The sequence below is a fragment of the Propithecus coquereli genome, unplaced genomic scaffold (assembly GCF_000956105.1).
Source record: "Propithecus coquereli isolate 6110/MARCELLA unplaced genomic scaffold, Pcoq_1.0 Scaffold80, whole genome shotgun sequence".
Lineage (NCBI taxonomy): Eukaryota > Metazoa > Chordata > Mammalia > Primates > Indriidae > Propithecus > Propithecus coquereli.
Genome location: NW_012154174.1, coordinates 7,494,699 through 7,512,054, shown reverse-complemented (window position 1 = coordinate 7,512,054; position 17,356 = coordinate 7,494,699). Strand labels below are relative to the sequence as shown.

The 17,356-nt window shown below is 50.3% G+C and overlaps 1 protein-coding gene across 1 annotated transcript; it reads left to right on the top strand.

Annotated features, from left to right (window-relative positions):
* Positions 1 to 205: 205 nt before the first annotated feature.
* Positions 206 to 5,929, top strand: PLAU (plasminogen activator, urokinase). Its single transcript, XM_012663342.1, has 11 exons — positions 206 to 318; positions 613 to 704; positions 1,153 to 1,186; positions 1,335 to 1,442; positions 1,795 to 1,969; positions 2,157 to 2,248; positions 2,404 to 2,623; positions 2,831 to 2,982; positions 3,636 to 3,776; positions 4,110 to 4,258; positions 4,914 to 5,929. The coding sequence occupies exons 2-11, from the start codon at positions 648 to 650 to the stop codon at positions 5,082 to 5,084; spliced, it is 1,299 nt and encodes a 432-aa protein (XP_012518796.1). The 5' UTR covers positions 206 to 318; positions 613 to 647; the 3' UTR covers positions 5,085 to 5,929.
* The last annotated feature ends 11,427 nt before the right edge of the window (positions 5,930 to 17,356 follow it).

Below are 17,356 nucleotides of genomic sequence, written 5' to 3'. Positions count from 1 at the left end.
GGCAGGAAGGGCGCGGAATTGACATGCCTCTCTATCCCTCGGTCCAGACTCCGTTCGCCCCCGCTGGGGATCGCGCTGCCACCCCAACTTTGTCAAAGTTGCGGAAGCACGTGGGGTCCCGGTTACTGCCGGCAGCCGGGAAGGGGAGGGAAGGGAGTGGAGCGGGCGCCGCGGCGGGCGGGGCCGGGGCTGGGCGGTCCTGATATAGAGCCCGCGTCGCCGGCCGGCGGCACAGCGCGGAGACTGGAGCCCTAGAGCCCGGCCTGGTGCCAACCTGTCCCCGCAGTGCCGGCCCGCGCCCTCCCGCCGCAGCCACTGGTGAGTGCCGGCGGCCCCAGGAGCCCCGGGCGGGATGCGCGGCGGCCCGGCTCGGGCGCGCCTCCCTTCCCCCTACCGCGGGCTGCCGGGGCTGCACGAGTCACGGCTCCCCTTCCGTGCGTGCCCCTGAGGGTGCGCGGCCAGGCTGCGCCGGGAGCCCGGAGCCCCCGGGGCGGAGGGGCTGCGGGGCTGGGGAGCCTGGGCACCGCGGGCTCCTCCCCAGCACGTCAGTAACCCACAGAACCCGCCTTCTCGCTCCTCCGCTTCTTGCCCTCACTTCTCCTTCCCTTGCAGAGCCGCTGTCTGTCCAGAGCCCCAACCTCGCCACCATGAGAGTCCTGCTGGCGTGCCTGCTCCTCTGCGTCCCGGTCGTGAGCGGCTCCAAAGTGAGTGGCTGCCCGGTTCTGACTTAATGTCGCAGGAGGGGGCTTGCAGGACCTCTGCACGGCGCCAGGGGAGGGGAGGGGCTGCATAGGGAGCTGGAGTCCTCCGGATTCCATCAACTGCAGCGCCAGCCTCTCCTGGGGAAACAGGACAGGTGTGGCAGCAGGGGGTCTTAGAACCAAGGGGACCGCACTCCTGGCGAGGCAAGAAGAAGACCCAGGGACTGCCCCAGCCTGAGGGCACCTGGTATGTGAAGCTTGTCTGAGTCAATCCGTTTCTCCCTGCTGGAAACCCACGATCTTTCATCAGAGGGCTAGTTAGATATGAACAGGTTGAGGAGAGAGGGAGCTGGAAGGAAGAGTGGGTTTGGGGATTGGGGCCAGTTTATCCTCACCCTGGAGTCCCAGGAGCCTGGGACCTTTGGTGACCCCGTCCCCCAATCTCTTCCAGGGCAGCCATGAACTTCGTCGAGTGTCTGATGCATGTGAGTATCCACCCCTTGCACGATAGTTGGCTGCACAGACATCCTGGAAAAGCCTCAGGGGGCACCCCCCAACCCCTGCTGCAGGGCTGGCTCCCCCTGCCCCCTCTCCTCCCCAGCTCCTTGCTTATCCCACCTTTGTGCTCCCCAGCGAACTGCGGCTGTCTGAATGGAGGAACATGTGTGTCCTACAAGTACTTCTCCAACATTCGGCGATGCAACTGCCCAAAGAAATTCCAAGGGGAGCACTGCGAGATAGGTATGGAGATCCAGGCTCTAACTGGGAAGGTGGAGGCACCAGAGATTTGGGGGCAAGGAGAGATGGGTGGGATGCAAGAGCAGGCAGGAGTCAGGAGCTACAGATAGGGTGGGTGACATCGTCATCTCTATGTGACATACACAATCAAAGGTAAACACACACACACACACACACACACACACACACACACACACACACACTCTCATGAAGCAGTGGTTCCACGAATGTGAGATGGGGATAGAAGGAGACCCTTTCTAGTGTTCTCTGCCAGGTCTGAAATCAGGTAATCTCTAAAATACCTGTCTGAACTTTCTTCTTTCTAATATTCTCTTGTCCTAATGTCTTTCCATAGATACAGCAAAAACCTGCTATCAGGGGAATGGTCACTTTTACCGAGGAAAGGCCAACACCGACATCATGGGCCGACCCTGCCTGGCCTGGAACTCTAACCCTGTCTTTCTGCAAACATACCATGCCCACAGACCTGACGCCCTTCAGCTGGGCCTGGGGAAACACAATTACTGCAGGTGAGGTGGGGGCGACAAGGCCCAAGAGCCCTCCCCACGCCTCAGAAACCCTTGTCACCATCCCCTTCTGCTCCCAGAGGTCATAGCATGAGAAAAGCGAGGCCTCTGCTGGAGTCTTGCCTGGAGGGGAGGATGGAGGGAAGGCTTTCTGGGCTGGAATGACACCCCTATCCCTCTGTGTTGCCAGGAACCCAGACAACCAGAGGCGGCCCTGGTGCTACGTGCAGGTTGGCCTAAAGCAGATTGTCCAAGAGTGCAAGGTGCCCGACTGTTCTGCTGGTGAGTGTCACTGACCTGCCTGTGACAGTGGCGTGGAAGGGGACAAACTCAAATGTCCCCGTATTCCATCACAGGAAGGGTGAGGAGGGATGCTGCCTGAGAGGGATGCATTGTCCTACCTGCCTCCTCAAGACATCCCTTTTTTTATCCTCCAGGAACAAGGCCCTTCTCTCCTCCAGAACAACTGGAGTTTCAGTGTGGCCAGAAGGCTCTGAGGCCCCGCTTTAAGATTGTCGGGGGAGAATTCACCACCATTGAGAACCAGCCCTGGTTTGCAGCCATCTACAGGAGGCACCGGGGAGGCTCCGTCAGCTATGTGTGCGGAGGCAGCCTCATCAGCCCTTGCTGGGTGCTCAGCGCCACGCACTGCTTCATGTACGTCCTCTGTCTCTTCTCTCTGACCCTCCTGCCCCACGCCCTTCTCCTTCCCAGCAAAGGATTCCCCCTCAATTCTCCCTCATCAGCCCCTCTCCATGTGTCCCATCGCCTTGGGGACAAAGCGTGCTTTGAGGCTTCTAAGGTGGGGAGGAGGGGACAGGATTTCAAGAGAACAAGCTCTCTGACAGGTGTCACCTCCCACAGTAACTACCCACGGAAGGAGGAGGACTACATCGTCTACCTGGGCCGGTCGAAACTTAACTCCAATACGCCTGGGGAGATGAAGTTTGAGGTGGAACAGCTCATCCTGCACGAGGACTACAGTGCTGACACTCTTGCTCACCATAACGATATTGGTGAGTGGGAAACCCTCACCGCCATGATGATGGCGGCTTGGGGAGAGGGGGCTCCAAGGAGAGACCCGAGAAGAGGTTGAGGCTATCAGGGAACTTGAAGCCCCTACTTTATGCAACAAAGGAAGCGGAGGGGAAGAGTTCAGAGTGGAGTACGTGAGGGGCCTGGTGCCTCTCCGTAGAGACCCCGAATATCCCAAACAGCTAGCCTCTTCTGAGTGGAGACAGCCCAGGCTTGGGCTGGGAATGCCCTGTTTATGGGAATTAGACATTCCTTCCTCTGTTGGATGCAGCCCTTGTCGGTACCAGGATATGGAACTTGGAGAAGACAGGCTTGGGCTGGATTTCAGCCCAGCTACTTCGGCAGGGGCTTTTTGCAGGAAACAACCTGTTTCCCCCTCAATTCTGTATATGTCAACCTGTATACCTATATGTGGTAGCCCTGACTGTCCCAGCCTTTGTCAGCAGCTGGAGCAAAGTCCTTTGGGGGATGGGGGGCTTCAGGTGACAAGCTACCATCAGACATCCCTGGATGACCTCTGACCATAACTGACCTAGGGATAGACTTAGACACTCCCTCAGCATTTGGAGGGGAGAGATGGGCACCACCTGACTAGGCGCTAATCTTTCCCTTCGGACCGTCTCTCCTGCCCTAGCCTTGCTGAAGATCCGTTCCAGTGGGGGCCAGTGTGCGCAGCCCTCCCGGTCCATACAGACCATCTGCCTGCCCCCGATGTACGGCGACGCTCATTTTGGCACAAGCTGTGAGATCACGGGCTTTGGAAAAGAGAATCACAGTAAGTGACATCTGGGGCTGACTGAGGGTCCTGGGGGAGTGTCGTGACCTGGAAGTGAGCCCGGCGTGATCAAGAGAAGACTGTGGAGTCAGACATGGGAGCTCCATGGGGTGGCAGATGGGTCCGGGGTGGAGTGGGGGCGTTGTTTAGGGAGTGATGGGCCACAAGGGTGAGTAGATGGGGGTGAGGGGCTATAAGTGGGGTAAAGGCTCAGATTTGGGTGGAAAGGAATGGGGCTTTCCCTGGTAGCGACACTTTGTTCCCCTCCCTGGCTGAGAGTCCCAATGGACAGACACATCTTAACACGAACTCCTCCCGCTTCCCTCCACCTAGCCGACTATCTGTATCCAGAGCAGCTGAAAATGACTGTTGTGAAGCTGATTTCCCACCAGGAGTGCCAGCAGCCCCACTACTATGGCTCTGAAGTCACTTCCAAAATGCTGTGTGCCGCCGACCCACAGTGGGAAACGGATTCCTGCCAGGTGGGAGTTCCAAGCATCTCTTTCCATCACCCCCAAATCTCCCCAGCGCTCCTGGGCTCGTCCCTGCCAGCATCGGGGAGTCTCTCTATAGCCAAAGCCCCAGGAAGCCAGAATCAGGAGCCAACTTCTTATTTGTTTGCCAAACGTCATGAGCCCAGCTGTGTGCTGGGGACTTCAGACTGGCGGGGGGACTAAGACCATAGAAGGAGGAAAGAGTAGAAGACAGTATAGCTCAGCGCTCAGGGTGTGGTGTGAATTTTAAATGACCAGGCGTTTAGGAGAGGGAGGCGAGTGGCGAGTAGGCCGCCAGGGAGGGGAGGCTTTAAGGAGAATGTGACTGGATGGGGATTTGAGGAGGTGGAGGGAAGTAAAGACGGTGTTTCAGTTGAAATATACAAAACGTTGAAGGAGCCGGGTATGTCCAGGGTGGGGAGGACAGGCAGGGTCCGGGAGTGTAGATGGCACAGTGGCAGGTGACAGGCTTTGAAAGCCAGCAGAGCATTTTGAACTTGATGTGGTAGGAAACAGGGAGCCACTGAGGACTTTGACTCTAGGAAACTCTCCCCTGTCTCTCAGGCGTGGTTGGGTGGTGGGATCGGAAGGCCCCCTCCTCCCTTGTCCCAGGGCTCATTGTTTTGTGTCTTTGGTTTTCCAGGGAGACTCTGGGGGCCCCCTCATCTGCTCCACCCGAGGCCGCCTGACTCTGACTGGGATTGTGAGCTGGGGCCGCGGATGTGCCTTGAAGGACAAGCCGGGCGTCTACACCAGGGTCTCACGATTCCTGCCCTGGATCCGCGCTCACACTGGGGAAGAGAACAGCCTCTGAGGGCCCCCAGGGAGCTGAGGGAGGAAACGGGCACCACCTACTGCCTCGCTGACCGTCATTTTTGCAGTAGGGTCATCTCCATCAGCTGGAAGAAGAGACTGGGAAGACAGGCTCTGCAGAGATGGTTTTTTCGCGCTGCCCGCCAGGGCGAGTGGCAATTGCTTTATCCTCAGACGCAGGCCTGGGTGCTGGCCGCCCAGACCCCCTGGCTAGGATGGAGGGGGCGTCCTGACTCAGGATAGTATTGACTAGTCGTTTGTCTTTTTCTAGACTAAAGCCTTCAGGAGCTAAAAATGGCATCTCTTGTGCATGGCTGGAAGGACAGTCAGCTCCCCCGACAATGGGCATTCGTGAGGCCCATTGTTGAGAAATGAATAATTTCCCAATTAGGAAGTGTAACAGCTGAGGTCTCTTGAGGGAGCTTGACCAATGTGGGAACAGCAGTTTGGGGACTAGAGACACTAATGACTTGAGGGACAGGCTCTGACATTGTACGAGTGTGTCAGGAAACATTATGTATATGTGTACCTTTGCACACTTGTGCACCGGCTGAGTGTGAGCGTGAGTGTGAGTAAGAGCTGGTGTCTGATTGCAAGTCTAGAGATTCCCCTAAACTGTATGAACTGTGATGCCACACAGGATGGTCTGTCTGGAGAGGTTCTGCGTCACTCTCAGGGCCTTGGGTCCCCCACGTGATGATGCCTGTGAACATATTATTCTGGGCATGACCTGTGACCAGCACTTAAATGGCTCGGTTTCACTGTCGCACAGATGTTGCTTTCATGGCCAGTTATCCCTTTTTACCTTTCAGCCTCGTTCATCCGATCCTCACTGGGTGGGATGAGGACCACTCCTGTACACTGAATATTTAATAACTATTTTCTGCTATTTTTATTTATATCTATTTTTATAATTTTGAATAAAACTGATCAATAAAATGTGATTTTTCTGAAGACTTTGGCTTCTCCCTGGTGCTTGTATGGGGGGGATTTGGGGAGCATAAGAAGTAGAAAATGATGAGGGTGGCATGCACCTTACAGTCTCTTGTGGGGCTGCATCTCTGGGCCGAATGGGGCTTTGGGAGTTAGATGTTAGATTTGTAGGGCAGGGCCTCCATAACACATGCAATACAAACAGATGTCCCAAGCCAGGGGCCCATGGCATGGTAAGTGGTGCGCAGGCTGAGTTTCAGCTCCCAATTGCCTCCTCAGCCTGATGCCTTTGTGCAGTGCACAACTTGTACAACTGTACACAGTGGTCCTCTTTAGGATTAACTGTATTCCACATTCTCTTCACTCTGCCCTCATCAATCCTTGGGCTAACCTCAACCAAGAAGAACACTTGCATGAGTGAAAATGGCTGATCCAAAACTCCAGCTTGAGTCTGTGACTTTCAGCGAATAGAAAACAATCTCCCATGATCTGTGTGTGGGGCTGGAGCTGAGTTTTCTCACTGTGTTGATGCAACACTCCCCTATCTTTTTGGCACCAGGGACTGGTTTCATGGAAGACAATTTTTCCACAGACCAGGGCTGGAGGGGTGGGGAGTGGTGGGTGTGGGGAGGGTGGTGCGGAGCTCAGGCAGTAATGTGCGGCCCGTTTCCTAACAGGCCACGGACCGGCACCCAGCCACGGCTCAGGGGTTGGGGACCTCAGTGTTAACAGAGCTCGTGACCAGCCTCTGCTATCCCCAGGATGAGGGGACTCAGAATCTAAAGCTGGACGATGTCCAATGGGGTGACCGCATGCTTTGAATGAAACATCAGGTAATGAAGAACTGGAGCGTAGGGGCGGGCTGGGAGATACAGTCGGATGCCGAAATATTGGAATTTCCAAGTTGTGTTGATGGCTTGTAGCAGTGTTTCTTAACCGAGTCACCTGAGAACCTTTTAAAAATATATACATACCTGTGCTCCACGTGTAGAAATTGTGATGCAGGTCAGGGCTAGTGCCAAGGGCTTGTGGTTTCAGAAAAGCTCCCAAGTATTTCTGATATGCACCACTGATTAGGACACTTTGGGAACAACTGGTCAAAATATATGAAGGGCCCGAATTCCAGACATGGTCAGCATGAGTTCTCTGCATCAACAGCGGGTTTCTGAGTAGCGTTTTGGGGGTGTAAGGTCTCCTGAGCGTCCCAGACTGTGGCTCCTTGAAAGACCCCAGAGTGTTCAGCTTTTAATCCCCATAATCTCCGTGTTGTCTTACACAGTGCGACGCGGTGGTTCAGAGCATGATTTTGGAGTTGGGTGGCCTGGACTGCAACTCTGGCTCTGACACTAGCTGTGTGTCTTGGGAAGGACTTTTAGTCTCTCTGTGCCTCGGTTTCTTTACCTGTAAAACAGAGATAATAATATCTACCTCCTGGGATTGATATACGGATTCATGAGTTCATACATCTCTTAGCACAATCCTGGCACCTTTAATAAAAACCTAAAAATAGTGGCTATTATTACAAAGCTAAGTCAATTCTTGTAGCATTGAATGGGAACTCCCTGCTCTCTCCCACCTCAGAATTGTGTTGTTTTATGGGAATGAAAACGTCCTAGGAAAGAAAAAGGAATGATTTGAAGCTAAGGGGCCCAGCCCAGGCTGAGTTGCTGCGTGGCCTCTGCATTCCCCCCCAGGGGCCACGAAAGATCTTGTTCAAACTTGAGCCGCTCCAGCACCAGGGCTCCGAGACACGGAAAACAGGAAGTATGAGCCCCACTGAGAGGGTTGAGCAATGGGGCTGCTAATAACCTTCAGACCATTTCCCAGCCACCACCCGACCCCCAGCCAGCTGCTGTCTCTTCCCTCGATCTTAGATCTCACTCGGGACTGGCACCAGCCACTTCTCTGGCAACCAGTTTCACGGCTCCAGATTCTCACTTTAGAGACTGCCTGCTAGTGCTTACATGACCGAGCACTGCGCTAAATTCTTCACGTGTTGTCTGAGTTAATCCTCACAACAATCCTATGAGGAAGGTGCTATCACTAGCCCCATCTAAGCGTAGAGCAAGTGCAGGCACAGAGAGGTTGAGTGACTTGCACAAGGCAACGCAGGTGCAAACGCATAGAGGCAGGATTCGAACCTGGCTCCTGGGTCCGCACGCCCGGCACTAAGACAGATCACCTCTCAGGAGGGCCCGAATGGGGGCGCGGAGAGCTGCCCTCCTTTCAAGCATCTTACTTTAGGGATGCTGGGTTTCCAGGCAAAGTATATCAGAATTCCAACCCTCTCCGAGATCATAATTCTTTCCTCTTAAAAGATTCCCAGGCCAGGTGAGGAGACCACACTCAGCCACCACTTTCAAAGCACAACTTCACCCTTCAAGCTAACCTCAGCCTCCTGCTGAAATCTGGTTTCACTGAAGTGGTTTCCGTTTTCACCAGAAGCCCTCCTTCTGAAATATTCTGCTGCCCGTTGTATTATCAAGGCTCCACTTGGTTTCCGCTTACGCTCTGTCTTTCTGGTTTCCAGCACCTCACGCCAGCCACACCCCTGCACATGCCCCTGCACACGCACCCCCACTGCACCCCCTTCCTCCCCAGCAGGCAACACTGGAGCCTCCCTTAAAATCAGACACAGTGAGAGGAGCTGCTGAGATGTTTTTTAAATATCAGTTCTTTTGAGATACAATTCATATACTATACAATTCACCCGTTTATTCTTTTTATTTTGTAGCGACAGGGTCTCTTCATGTTGTCCAGGCTGGTCTCAAACTCTGGGCTCAGGTGATCCTCCTGCCTCAGCTTCCTGAGCAGCTGGGACTACAGGCATGTACCTGGCCACCCATGTAAGGTGACAACTCAATGGTTTTTAGTACATGCATCACCTCCCAAAGAAACTCTGTACGCATTAGCAATCACTCCCTTTTTCTCCGCAACCTTCTCGGCGCTAGGCAACCCCTAATCTACTTTCTGTTGTCTCCACAGATTTGCCAATTCTGGACACTTCATAGCAATAGAATCCTATAATACGTGGACCTTTGTCACTGGCCTCTTTCACTTGCATGATGTTTTCAAGTTCCATCCAGGCCCACCTGGGCCTTCGAATATGCATAGTTATTTGCCAAACAAGGAGGAGAAAGGCATTCCAGGCACAGGAAAGATCATGGAGACATGAGAAGGCAAGGTGCTCTCAGGAAATGAACAGGCTGTTGTGGTCGACTAGCATCTGGGGCAATGAGCAGGCACAGAGTGGGGTGGGGCAAGGAGCTGGTGGGCTGCTGCTGGTGAGGACCCTTAGGCAGGGCTGAGTCCCAGCAGCAGGAACTGCTTCTGCTCAGTCACTAAAGAGCTGCAGTCCTGAGATCCTCTTCATGTCACTCCCTGCCATCAGCCTCTGTCGCCTTCTTCATGATCACAACCACAGGGTTAATGCCTGGCACAGTAGGGGCCTCTGAGACCTCCCCTCCTCCAGCTGCCGGTCAAAGTGTTGGCACTGGGAAGTCTTGCTACTTAAAATATTTTGAATATCACCTCTTGCCCTCAGGTACTATTTTTTTAAGTCTAGAAAGTTAGTTAATTAAAGTCAAGGAGCCATAAAAAAATATCTTTTTATCTAAAAATTTTCACCCAATTATAAAAATAGCTATAGAAGTATACCACTTTCATAGCATTCCACAGCCTTTGTTAACATCTCTGGCTTCTTGGGTTTCCTTTGCAATCCCAACCTCCTCTATTTGGCCTTGGATGTTGGCTTCCCCAAAGCCTGATCCTAAATCTTCTCTTCCACCCTCAACTTTCTCCCTCACAATCTCATCCACACACAGGCTTAAATTACCACAAATAAACAGATGACTCACAAGTGCTTGTCTCCAGCCAGATCTCTCCTCTGCACTCCAAACTCTTGATTTTTATTGTCTACTTGACACCACCACTTTTGGATGTCACACACAGGGCACCTCAAAGTCAGCCTGCCCCAAATTGGCCCTGTCTTCATGTCCCAACCTGGACTTCTTCCATCTCTCCCTGTCTCAGATGATGGCACCACATCCATTCAATTACACGAGCCAGAAACTCGACGCTTCTCTCTCCTCGCCTCCTTCATCCCCTCCATCACCAAATCCAGGCAGTTTTGCCTAATGTCTCTTGAAGTCATCCATTTCTCTCCACCTCCACCACCACCATTAGTTGAGCCCAAGCCACCATCAGATCTTGCCTGGACTCCTGCAATAGCTTCCCAACTGGCTTTCCCCATTGACTCTGTCTCTCCCTCCGCCTCCTCCCACACCCCTACCATTCCACCCTGCTCACCTAAAGCAGAGTAATCTTTTGAAAATGCAAATATGCTGAATGACTCCCAGTGCTTCTTAAGGGTGGCCTGCAAGCTTTTATGGGGTCTGCTCCCTGCCTCCTCTCTTAGTTCCACCTGGCACCAACTCCCCCAGGCTCGCTCTATTCAGCCGTTCTCTTACTGGCCAGTCCCTCTTCCCCCACAGGGCCCTTGCACACGATGTTCCTGCTGCCTGGGACTTTCTTCCTGACTTTCTGGACTAGATAAATTCTTGCTCATGCTTCAAGATCATTTCTTCAAGGAAGTCTTTCCCAGGCCACCTGTATCTATAGAAGATCCCACTATTTTGTCTACAATCTCACTGTACCATGTACCACCACTTTGATACACTTGTCACTGTTGCAATTTTACCTTTGCTGCATGGGTATTTGATTAATGTTTGTTTTTTCCCCCACAGGCTTATAACTTTCATGAGGTCAAGGACAGTGTGTTTTTGATCACCGTTGCAGCGCCAGCACCTAGCATGATGTTTGGAATATGGCAGACATTTAATAAATATTCATTGAACGAATGCTTCTGGTATATTTCCTCTGTCTTTTCCTCTGCTTCTTTTTCACATAGTTGTGTTCACAGTCTATACATAATTTTCTATATTATCCTTTTCCTTTGACTATTTTATCATTAGACTTTTCCTATGGTATTACAAATCTCTCCAAGCTTTATATACAACGTGGTTAGTAATAACACTCATCCAACCTAACTTTCAGGTTTGAGGCATCATAGATAAAGTATGTGAAAGTACTTTGTAAACTATATGTAGACAGGAGACAGCATTATTTGCATTTCAAATGAGACGTGGGTTGTGTTTATCTCTGGTGCTCTCCCCACCCCTGCTTTTATACCTCTTCTCCGCGGGCATTTTTTTGGTGCCCTTGTTCTGCTTGATCACCTGGTTAAGGTCTAAAATAACTTATTAACTTCAATGTCCTACCAGCCCAGGGAGGTTTGCATTTTTTAAAAGGACTGCCAAAAGGGCAGCACTCTGGAACCCATTCTACTAAGTGAAGTATCCCAAGAATGGAAAAATAAACACCACATGTACTCACCAGAAAATTGGTTTCACTGATTAACACCTAAGTGTACATATAAGGATAACATTTATTGGGTGTCGGGCAGGTGAGGGGGGGGAGAAGGATGGGTATATGCACACATAATGAGTGCAATGTGCACCATCCGGGGGATGGAGACGCTTGAAGCTCTGACTTGGTGGGGGGCAAGGCCGACATACGTAACCTAAACATCTGTACCCCCATAATATGCTGAAATAAAAAAAAATGGGCAGCACTCTTAGCCAAAGTTGATGAGGTTTGGGGGCTGGAAGAGGATCCGAGAGTTTCACTGATTCATTGATTCATCCTTCACTCGTTCATGGAACAAACACTTACTGGGAGTTGGTCATAAGCCTGGCACTGTGCTGTGTACTAGGTATAGAGATGAAAGCCCTTTAGCTCAAGGTCAGGTCGGGAAGAGATGTGTCAATGAATCGAGTACAGTGAGAGCATCGTGATGAGGAAGATGTGCAAGGTGGTCATGGAGGGTTAAGGGAGCAAGGAAGAGGTAACCTTGAGCGGATCCTGGAGGGCCAGCAAGGAAGGGAGAAATGCTGCTCTGAGCAGAGGAAACAGCACATGCAAAGGTAAAGAGGAAGGAGGAAGCACGGGGCACTCAAAGAACTGCAGGTGGTTCAAGTGGCTAGGGTATGCGCTGGCACTAAAGAGAAGATTTGGCTGGAACCTAAGGGCCTAGAGGACTTTGCCTCTATTGTGATGGGGAATAGTTAAAAAGTTTGGAGGCCAGTTGTGGTGGCTCACACCTGTAATCCTAGCACTCTGGGAGGCCAAGACAGGAGGATCGCTTGAGGCCAGGAGTTCGAGACCAGCCTGAGCAAGAGCAAGACCCCGTCTCTACAAAAAGTAGAAAAGTTAGCTGGGTGTGGTGGCATGCACCTGTAGTCCCAACTATTCGGGAGGCTGGGGCAGGAGGATCACTGGAGCCCAGGAGTATGAGGTTGCAGTGAGCTAAGATGATGACACTGCGCTCTAGCTGGGGTGACAGAGATTCTGTCTCAAAAAAACAAAAAAAAGAATTTGGAGCAGTGTGAAATATTGATCAAAGGAAGATTCTTGGGCCTGGGTGAGACTACGAGCAGGGAAAGCCGGTTTGGAGACTATTAGAATTAGCCAGGTAGGAGCGGAAGTGTGTCTGAACCAGGACTGTGGCAGTGGGGTACCAGGGGAGTGTATAGACATGGGAGATTTTGTCGAGATAGAATAGACTTGGCACCTGGCTGGGGATGGGAGGAGAAGGAGGTATCTTTTGGTTTAGTCTCTTGCCTTTGTGCAGCTAAGGTATAATTTTACAGGTAAGAAACCGAGGCTCCACCATAAGTGATTCCCTAAAGCAATATCTAGTAAGTAGTTGACCAAGCTAGAGTTGTCACTGGTAGAATTTTGAGAATCAGTACCTCAGGGCAGCTAGCCCTGCTAATGACGTCCCTGTCTCTGTCCACCCAATTAGAGAATTTCCCCATCACCATGATCACCAAGCAGTGATGACATCCAAACTTGCAGTGCTGATGCTTGTTCCCCTAAATACCCCAGGCCTGTTCAGCCCCGTGACTGTGGCTCTAAGACCAGGAACTTCTCCCAAACCTCCTGGTCCTGTGATGCACTGTTAGCGAACTAGTGGGTAGATCTGTGGTACGTATAAGGAGATCAGCAGATTCTAGATCTAGCTGTTTGCCTTCTGACTTCCTTCAACGGAAATGTGACTCCTGGTATTTAAACAGATCATACGCACTCAGCACAGAGCCAGCTCTAGCACGCAGAGTGTGGGAAGGGAGCGGATTTTCTAAGGCCTCTGGCTGGTGGGGTTCTCAGCCTGCTCCCTGCTTCCCTCTTTCCTGTGGTCGGCCAGTGCCCTTAATTTCTCACTCCTTCTCCATAAAAGGGAAAGGGAATGACTTCTCTCTCTCACCTGACTCTTCCCATCCTCACCCTACAGTCTTAGCTCTCTTGCTCCAGAGCGTGTGTGCAAACTGGGGTTGATGCCATGAGAGAGCAGGACTCTGTAGCTCCAGCTGGCTTTTCCCTTTAACTATCTTGGTGACAAGTATCAGCCTCAACCTCAAATTTTCTCCTGCTCCTCACTACATCTGTACACCTCTCACCGCCACAGGCTGAGAGGTTCTGCCGGGGAAGCTCTAAGCTCTTCGGTCCCGTTGGGGCGGATGTATGTGTGGAGTTAACAGCTATTGATCAGATCACTTTCATTCTCCACTAGAATTTGGCCACCATCCCTGGCCTTGGAGAGCGATTAGAATTATGCCAGGGTGCCCCAGGGGTGAGCTTAGCAGAAGTCCTTCTCTGAAAGTCCCCTCTTGTAATCTCCTCAAGTCGAGACTTCCTTGGGTACTCCCTCAGCCCTTTCTCTCTCCTCGACTAAACTCTTTCGTGGCTGAGAGAATGAGAAATGGCGGAATGGAGACACAGTGGGATAAGCGCTTTGCATAGGACATCGATCTAAGCAAGTACAGTTCCCGGGTCAGCAACTTCTGCATCACCTGCCACTTGTTAGGAGTGTGAGTTCTCGGGCCCCATCCCAGATCCACTGAACCAGCAACTCTGGAGGGGGAGCCCAGCAGTCCGTGTTTTAATCAGCCCTCTAGTGATTCTATCCCATGCTCAAGTTTGAGAACCACTATTCTAGGCATTGATTCCCAGACTTCAGTATGCCTCCCACCCTCCTGGGCAGCTTGTTCCGTATAGCCTGGTTCAATAAAACAGGACTGGTGTCTGGATAGCTATATTTTTAGTAAGTTCCCTAGGTGATTCTGATATTCATCAAACATTGAGAATCATTGATCTAAGGAATTCATCTTATCAATTAGCTGAGTCTCCTGGGGAGGGTGCAGACAGAAGGGCTATTGAAATGTCTCTCAGTGTTCCAAATGCCACCTGCACCTGGGCCTCTGGGGAACTTGTTAGAAAAGCAGGAACTTGAGCCTGCATCCGACATATTGATTCAGAATCTCTGGGCCTGGGGTGCTGGCATCTACATTCAGAGCTTGCCAGGTGATTCTTTTGCATTCTAAAGTTTGATGACCATCAAGCAACAGATTGGCAGGAGTTCTCAATGCTGGATGCACATTAGAATCACCTGGGGGGATTTTAAAAAATTATCTGATAACCTGAAGCCCACCTCTATAGGGTCTGACTTAATTGATCTGGGCTGGGGCTTCGATGTTTTTTAACTGTCTTACACCATGTGATTTTACTAGGTAGTCAGAGTTAAAAACTATAACGTTAAAGAGAGATGTAGATTTGGGAAGGGTCAGGAAATAGGAGAAAGTGAAGGAGTGCCAAGGAGACACTTGGTGGAAGCCTATGGGAGGCTAGTTAGGCATTTTCATGTTGGAAATCCAGGGGGGACAGAAAGGTAGGAGGGGCTTCAGGTGGGAGAGTGAGTGTGTTGGCTTGGACGGTGTGGAGCTTGGTGTTGGAAGAGGTTAGTGTATCTGTTTCCTATTGCTGCTGTAACAAACTTAATGGCTTAAAATAACACAAATGTATTATTTTACAATTCTCAAGGTCAAAGATCCAAAATGGGTCAGCAGGACTGGGTTCCTTCTGGAGACTGTAGGAGAGAATCCGTCTCTTTGCCGTTTCTAGCTTCTAGAGGCTTCCTTCATTCTTTGGCTCATGACCTCACATCACTCTGACCTTTGCTTCTGTCATCACATCTGCTGTCGCTCTGACCCTCCTGTTTCCCTCTTATAAGGATTCCCTCATACATGGGATTACTTTGGCTCCACCCAGATAACTGAGGATAATCCCCTCACCTCAAGACCCTTAATTTAATCACATCTGTGAAGTCCCTTTTATCATGTGAGCCAACATATTCACAGATTCCAGGGGTTAGGATGTGGATATTTTGGGGACAGCCTGCCACAGTCTGCTCTCTGGCCCGCGAAGATTCATGTTTATCTCACATGCAAAATACACTCATCTTATCCCAACATCCCCCCAAATATCAACCCATTAGGGCATCAACTCAAAGCCCAAAATCTCATCAGTTCAAAAGCCCCCAAACTCATTACCTAAATCTAAAAAAGGGAAGGGTGAGGCGATGAGTATAATCCACTCTGAGGCACAATGCTTTTCTGTCTGTGAACATGTGAAACTCAAGAAACATTTTATCTGTTCCAAGGGACAGGCATAGAAAAAGTTACAAATATCCCATTCAGAAAGGGAGAAAATGAAAAGGGAAAAGAAGTTGCCACATAACTTCAAAATCTGGCTGGGAAAACTCCTTTAGGTTTCAAGGCCTGAGAATAATTTTCTGTGGCTCAAGGCTCTGTCCTCTGGGCCAGCCCCATCCACTCTTGGAGTCATTCTTCCTTTTTCTGGAAAGGTAACTCATGTTTGTAGCTGAGTAATTTTTTTAGCCTATTTCCTAACTGTAGAAAGTTGGGAATCCAACAGCCTTCTTTCATCTCATTCTCTCCCTGTTCTTTTTAGTCCAAGCTGGCAGTGTTTCTGCTAGTATTAAATTCACAAGAACCATATGAGTTTCTCATGTATCACAGTCCCTCCTTTAGACAAGAAGCATCTCCACAGATTTGTCCTGGATAATGACATCTCTAGATGGCTGAGGGGGTCCATGAGTCAGAGTCTTTGCAAAGAGGCCTCCATGTAATCGAATACTCTGAGCTAATGATCCTTCCAAAGCACTAACAAAAGTCTGTCCAGCACACCCGTGGCTTTTTCTCCAGAGCATTCTCTCCTAACAGTGAATCTCCTAATTTTGGCACCTTTTCCAATCTGGATAGGTTGAGAATTTCCCAAGTCCCCAAGTCTTAATTCCTTTTTTTGCTATGGTTTTCCTCTTAATGTATCTCTTTTCTCTCAAGTTTTATCACAAACAGCAAGAATAAACCATGCTGCATATTCGACACTTTGCTTGGAAATCTCCTCAGCTAAATATCCAAGTTCATTGTTACAATTTCTACTTTCCATATAGCAGCAGGACACAGTTCAGCTAAGCTTTTTTCCACTGTATAACAAGGATCTCTGTGCTTCCTTCAGTTTCCAATAAAATGTTTCTCACTTCCTTATAAGCTCTCACCAGTGGCATCTTTAATGTCCATATTTCTACCAACATTCTGTTCATGATGATTAGATATTATCTAAGGCAATATAGGTTTTCTCTAGTGTACTCCTCACTTTCTTTTTTTTTTGGAATAGGGTCTTGCTCTGTTGCCCAGGCTAGAGTGCAGTGGCATCATCATTATATCTCACAGCAACCTCAAACTCCTGGGCTCAAGCGATCCTCCTGCCTCAGCCTCCCAATTAGCTGGGACTACAGGCGTGTGCCACCATGCCCCACTAATTTTTCTATTTTTAGTAGAGACAGGTTCTTGCTCAGGCTGGTCTTGAACTCCTGGCCTCAAGCGATTCCCACCCCTACTTCCAAAGTGCTAGGATTATAGGTATAAACCACTGCATCCCGCCCTCACTTCCTTTGATCTCTTCACAGCAGTTTTCAACATCCTTAGTTCAAGGTAATCTAGGCTTTTTCTATCATGGCCTTAACATTCTTCCATCTACTTTCTACTGCCCAATTCCGAAGCCACTTGGTTTTTTAGGAATTTATTACATTGGTTGGTTTTTTAGGTATTTATTACATTGGCACCCTACGCCTGGTACCAAAATCTGTATTAATTTCCTATTGTTGCAGTAACAAATAACCACACACTCAGTGGCTTAAAACAATACAAATGTATTATCTTACAGTTCTGGAGGTGAAAAGTTCAGAATGGGTGAGCAGGTCTGGAGGCTCTAGGCAGACTCTGTTTCTTGCCTTTTCCAACTTCTAGAGGCTCCCTGCATTCCTTGGCTCACAGCCCTGGACCATTCTGACCTCTGCTTCCGTCATGACATCCCCTTTGCTTACTCCAGCCCTGCTGTTCCCTCTTATAAGGACCCTAGTGA

Excerpts from the sequence above, each read along its gene's own strand:
- PLAU (XM_012663342.1), top strand. The coding sequence starts at position 648 with ATGAGAGTCCTGCTGGCGTGCCTGCTCCTCTGCGTCCCGGTCGTGAGC. Across the intron at positions 1,443-1,794 it reads AGGGGAGCACTGCGAGATAG|ATACAGCAAAAACCTGCTAT; the intron begins GTATGGAGATCC and ends GTCTTTCCATAG. Across the intron at positions 4,259-4,913 it reads GGGAAACGGATTCCTGCCAG|GGAGACTCTGGGGGCCCCCT; the intron begins GTGGGAGTTCCA and ends TTGGTTTTCCAG.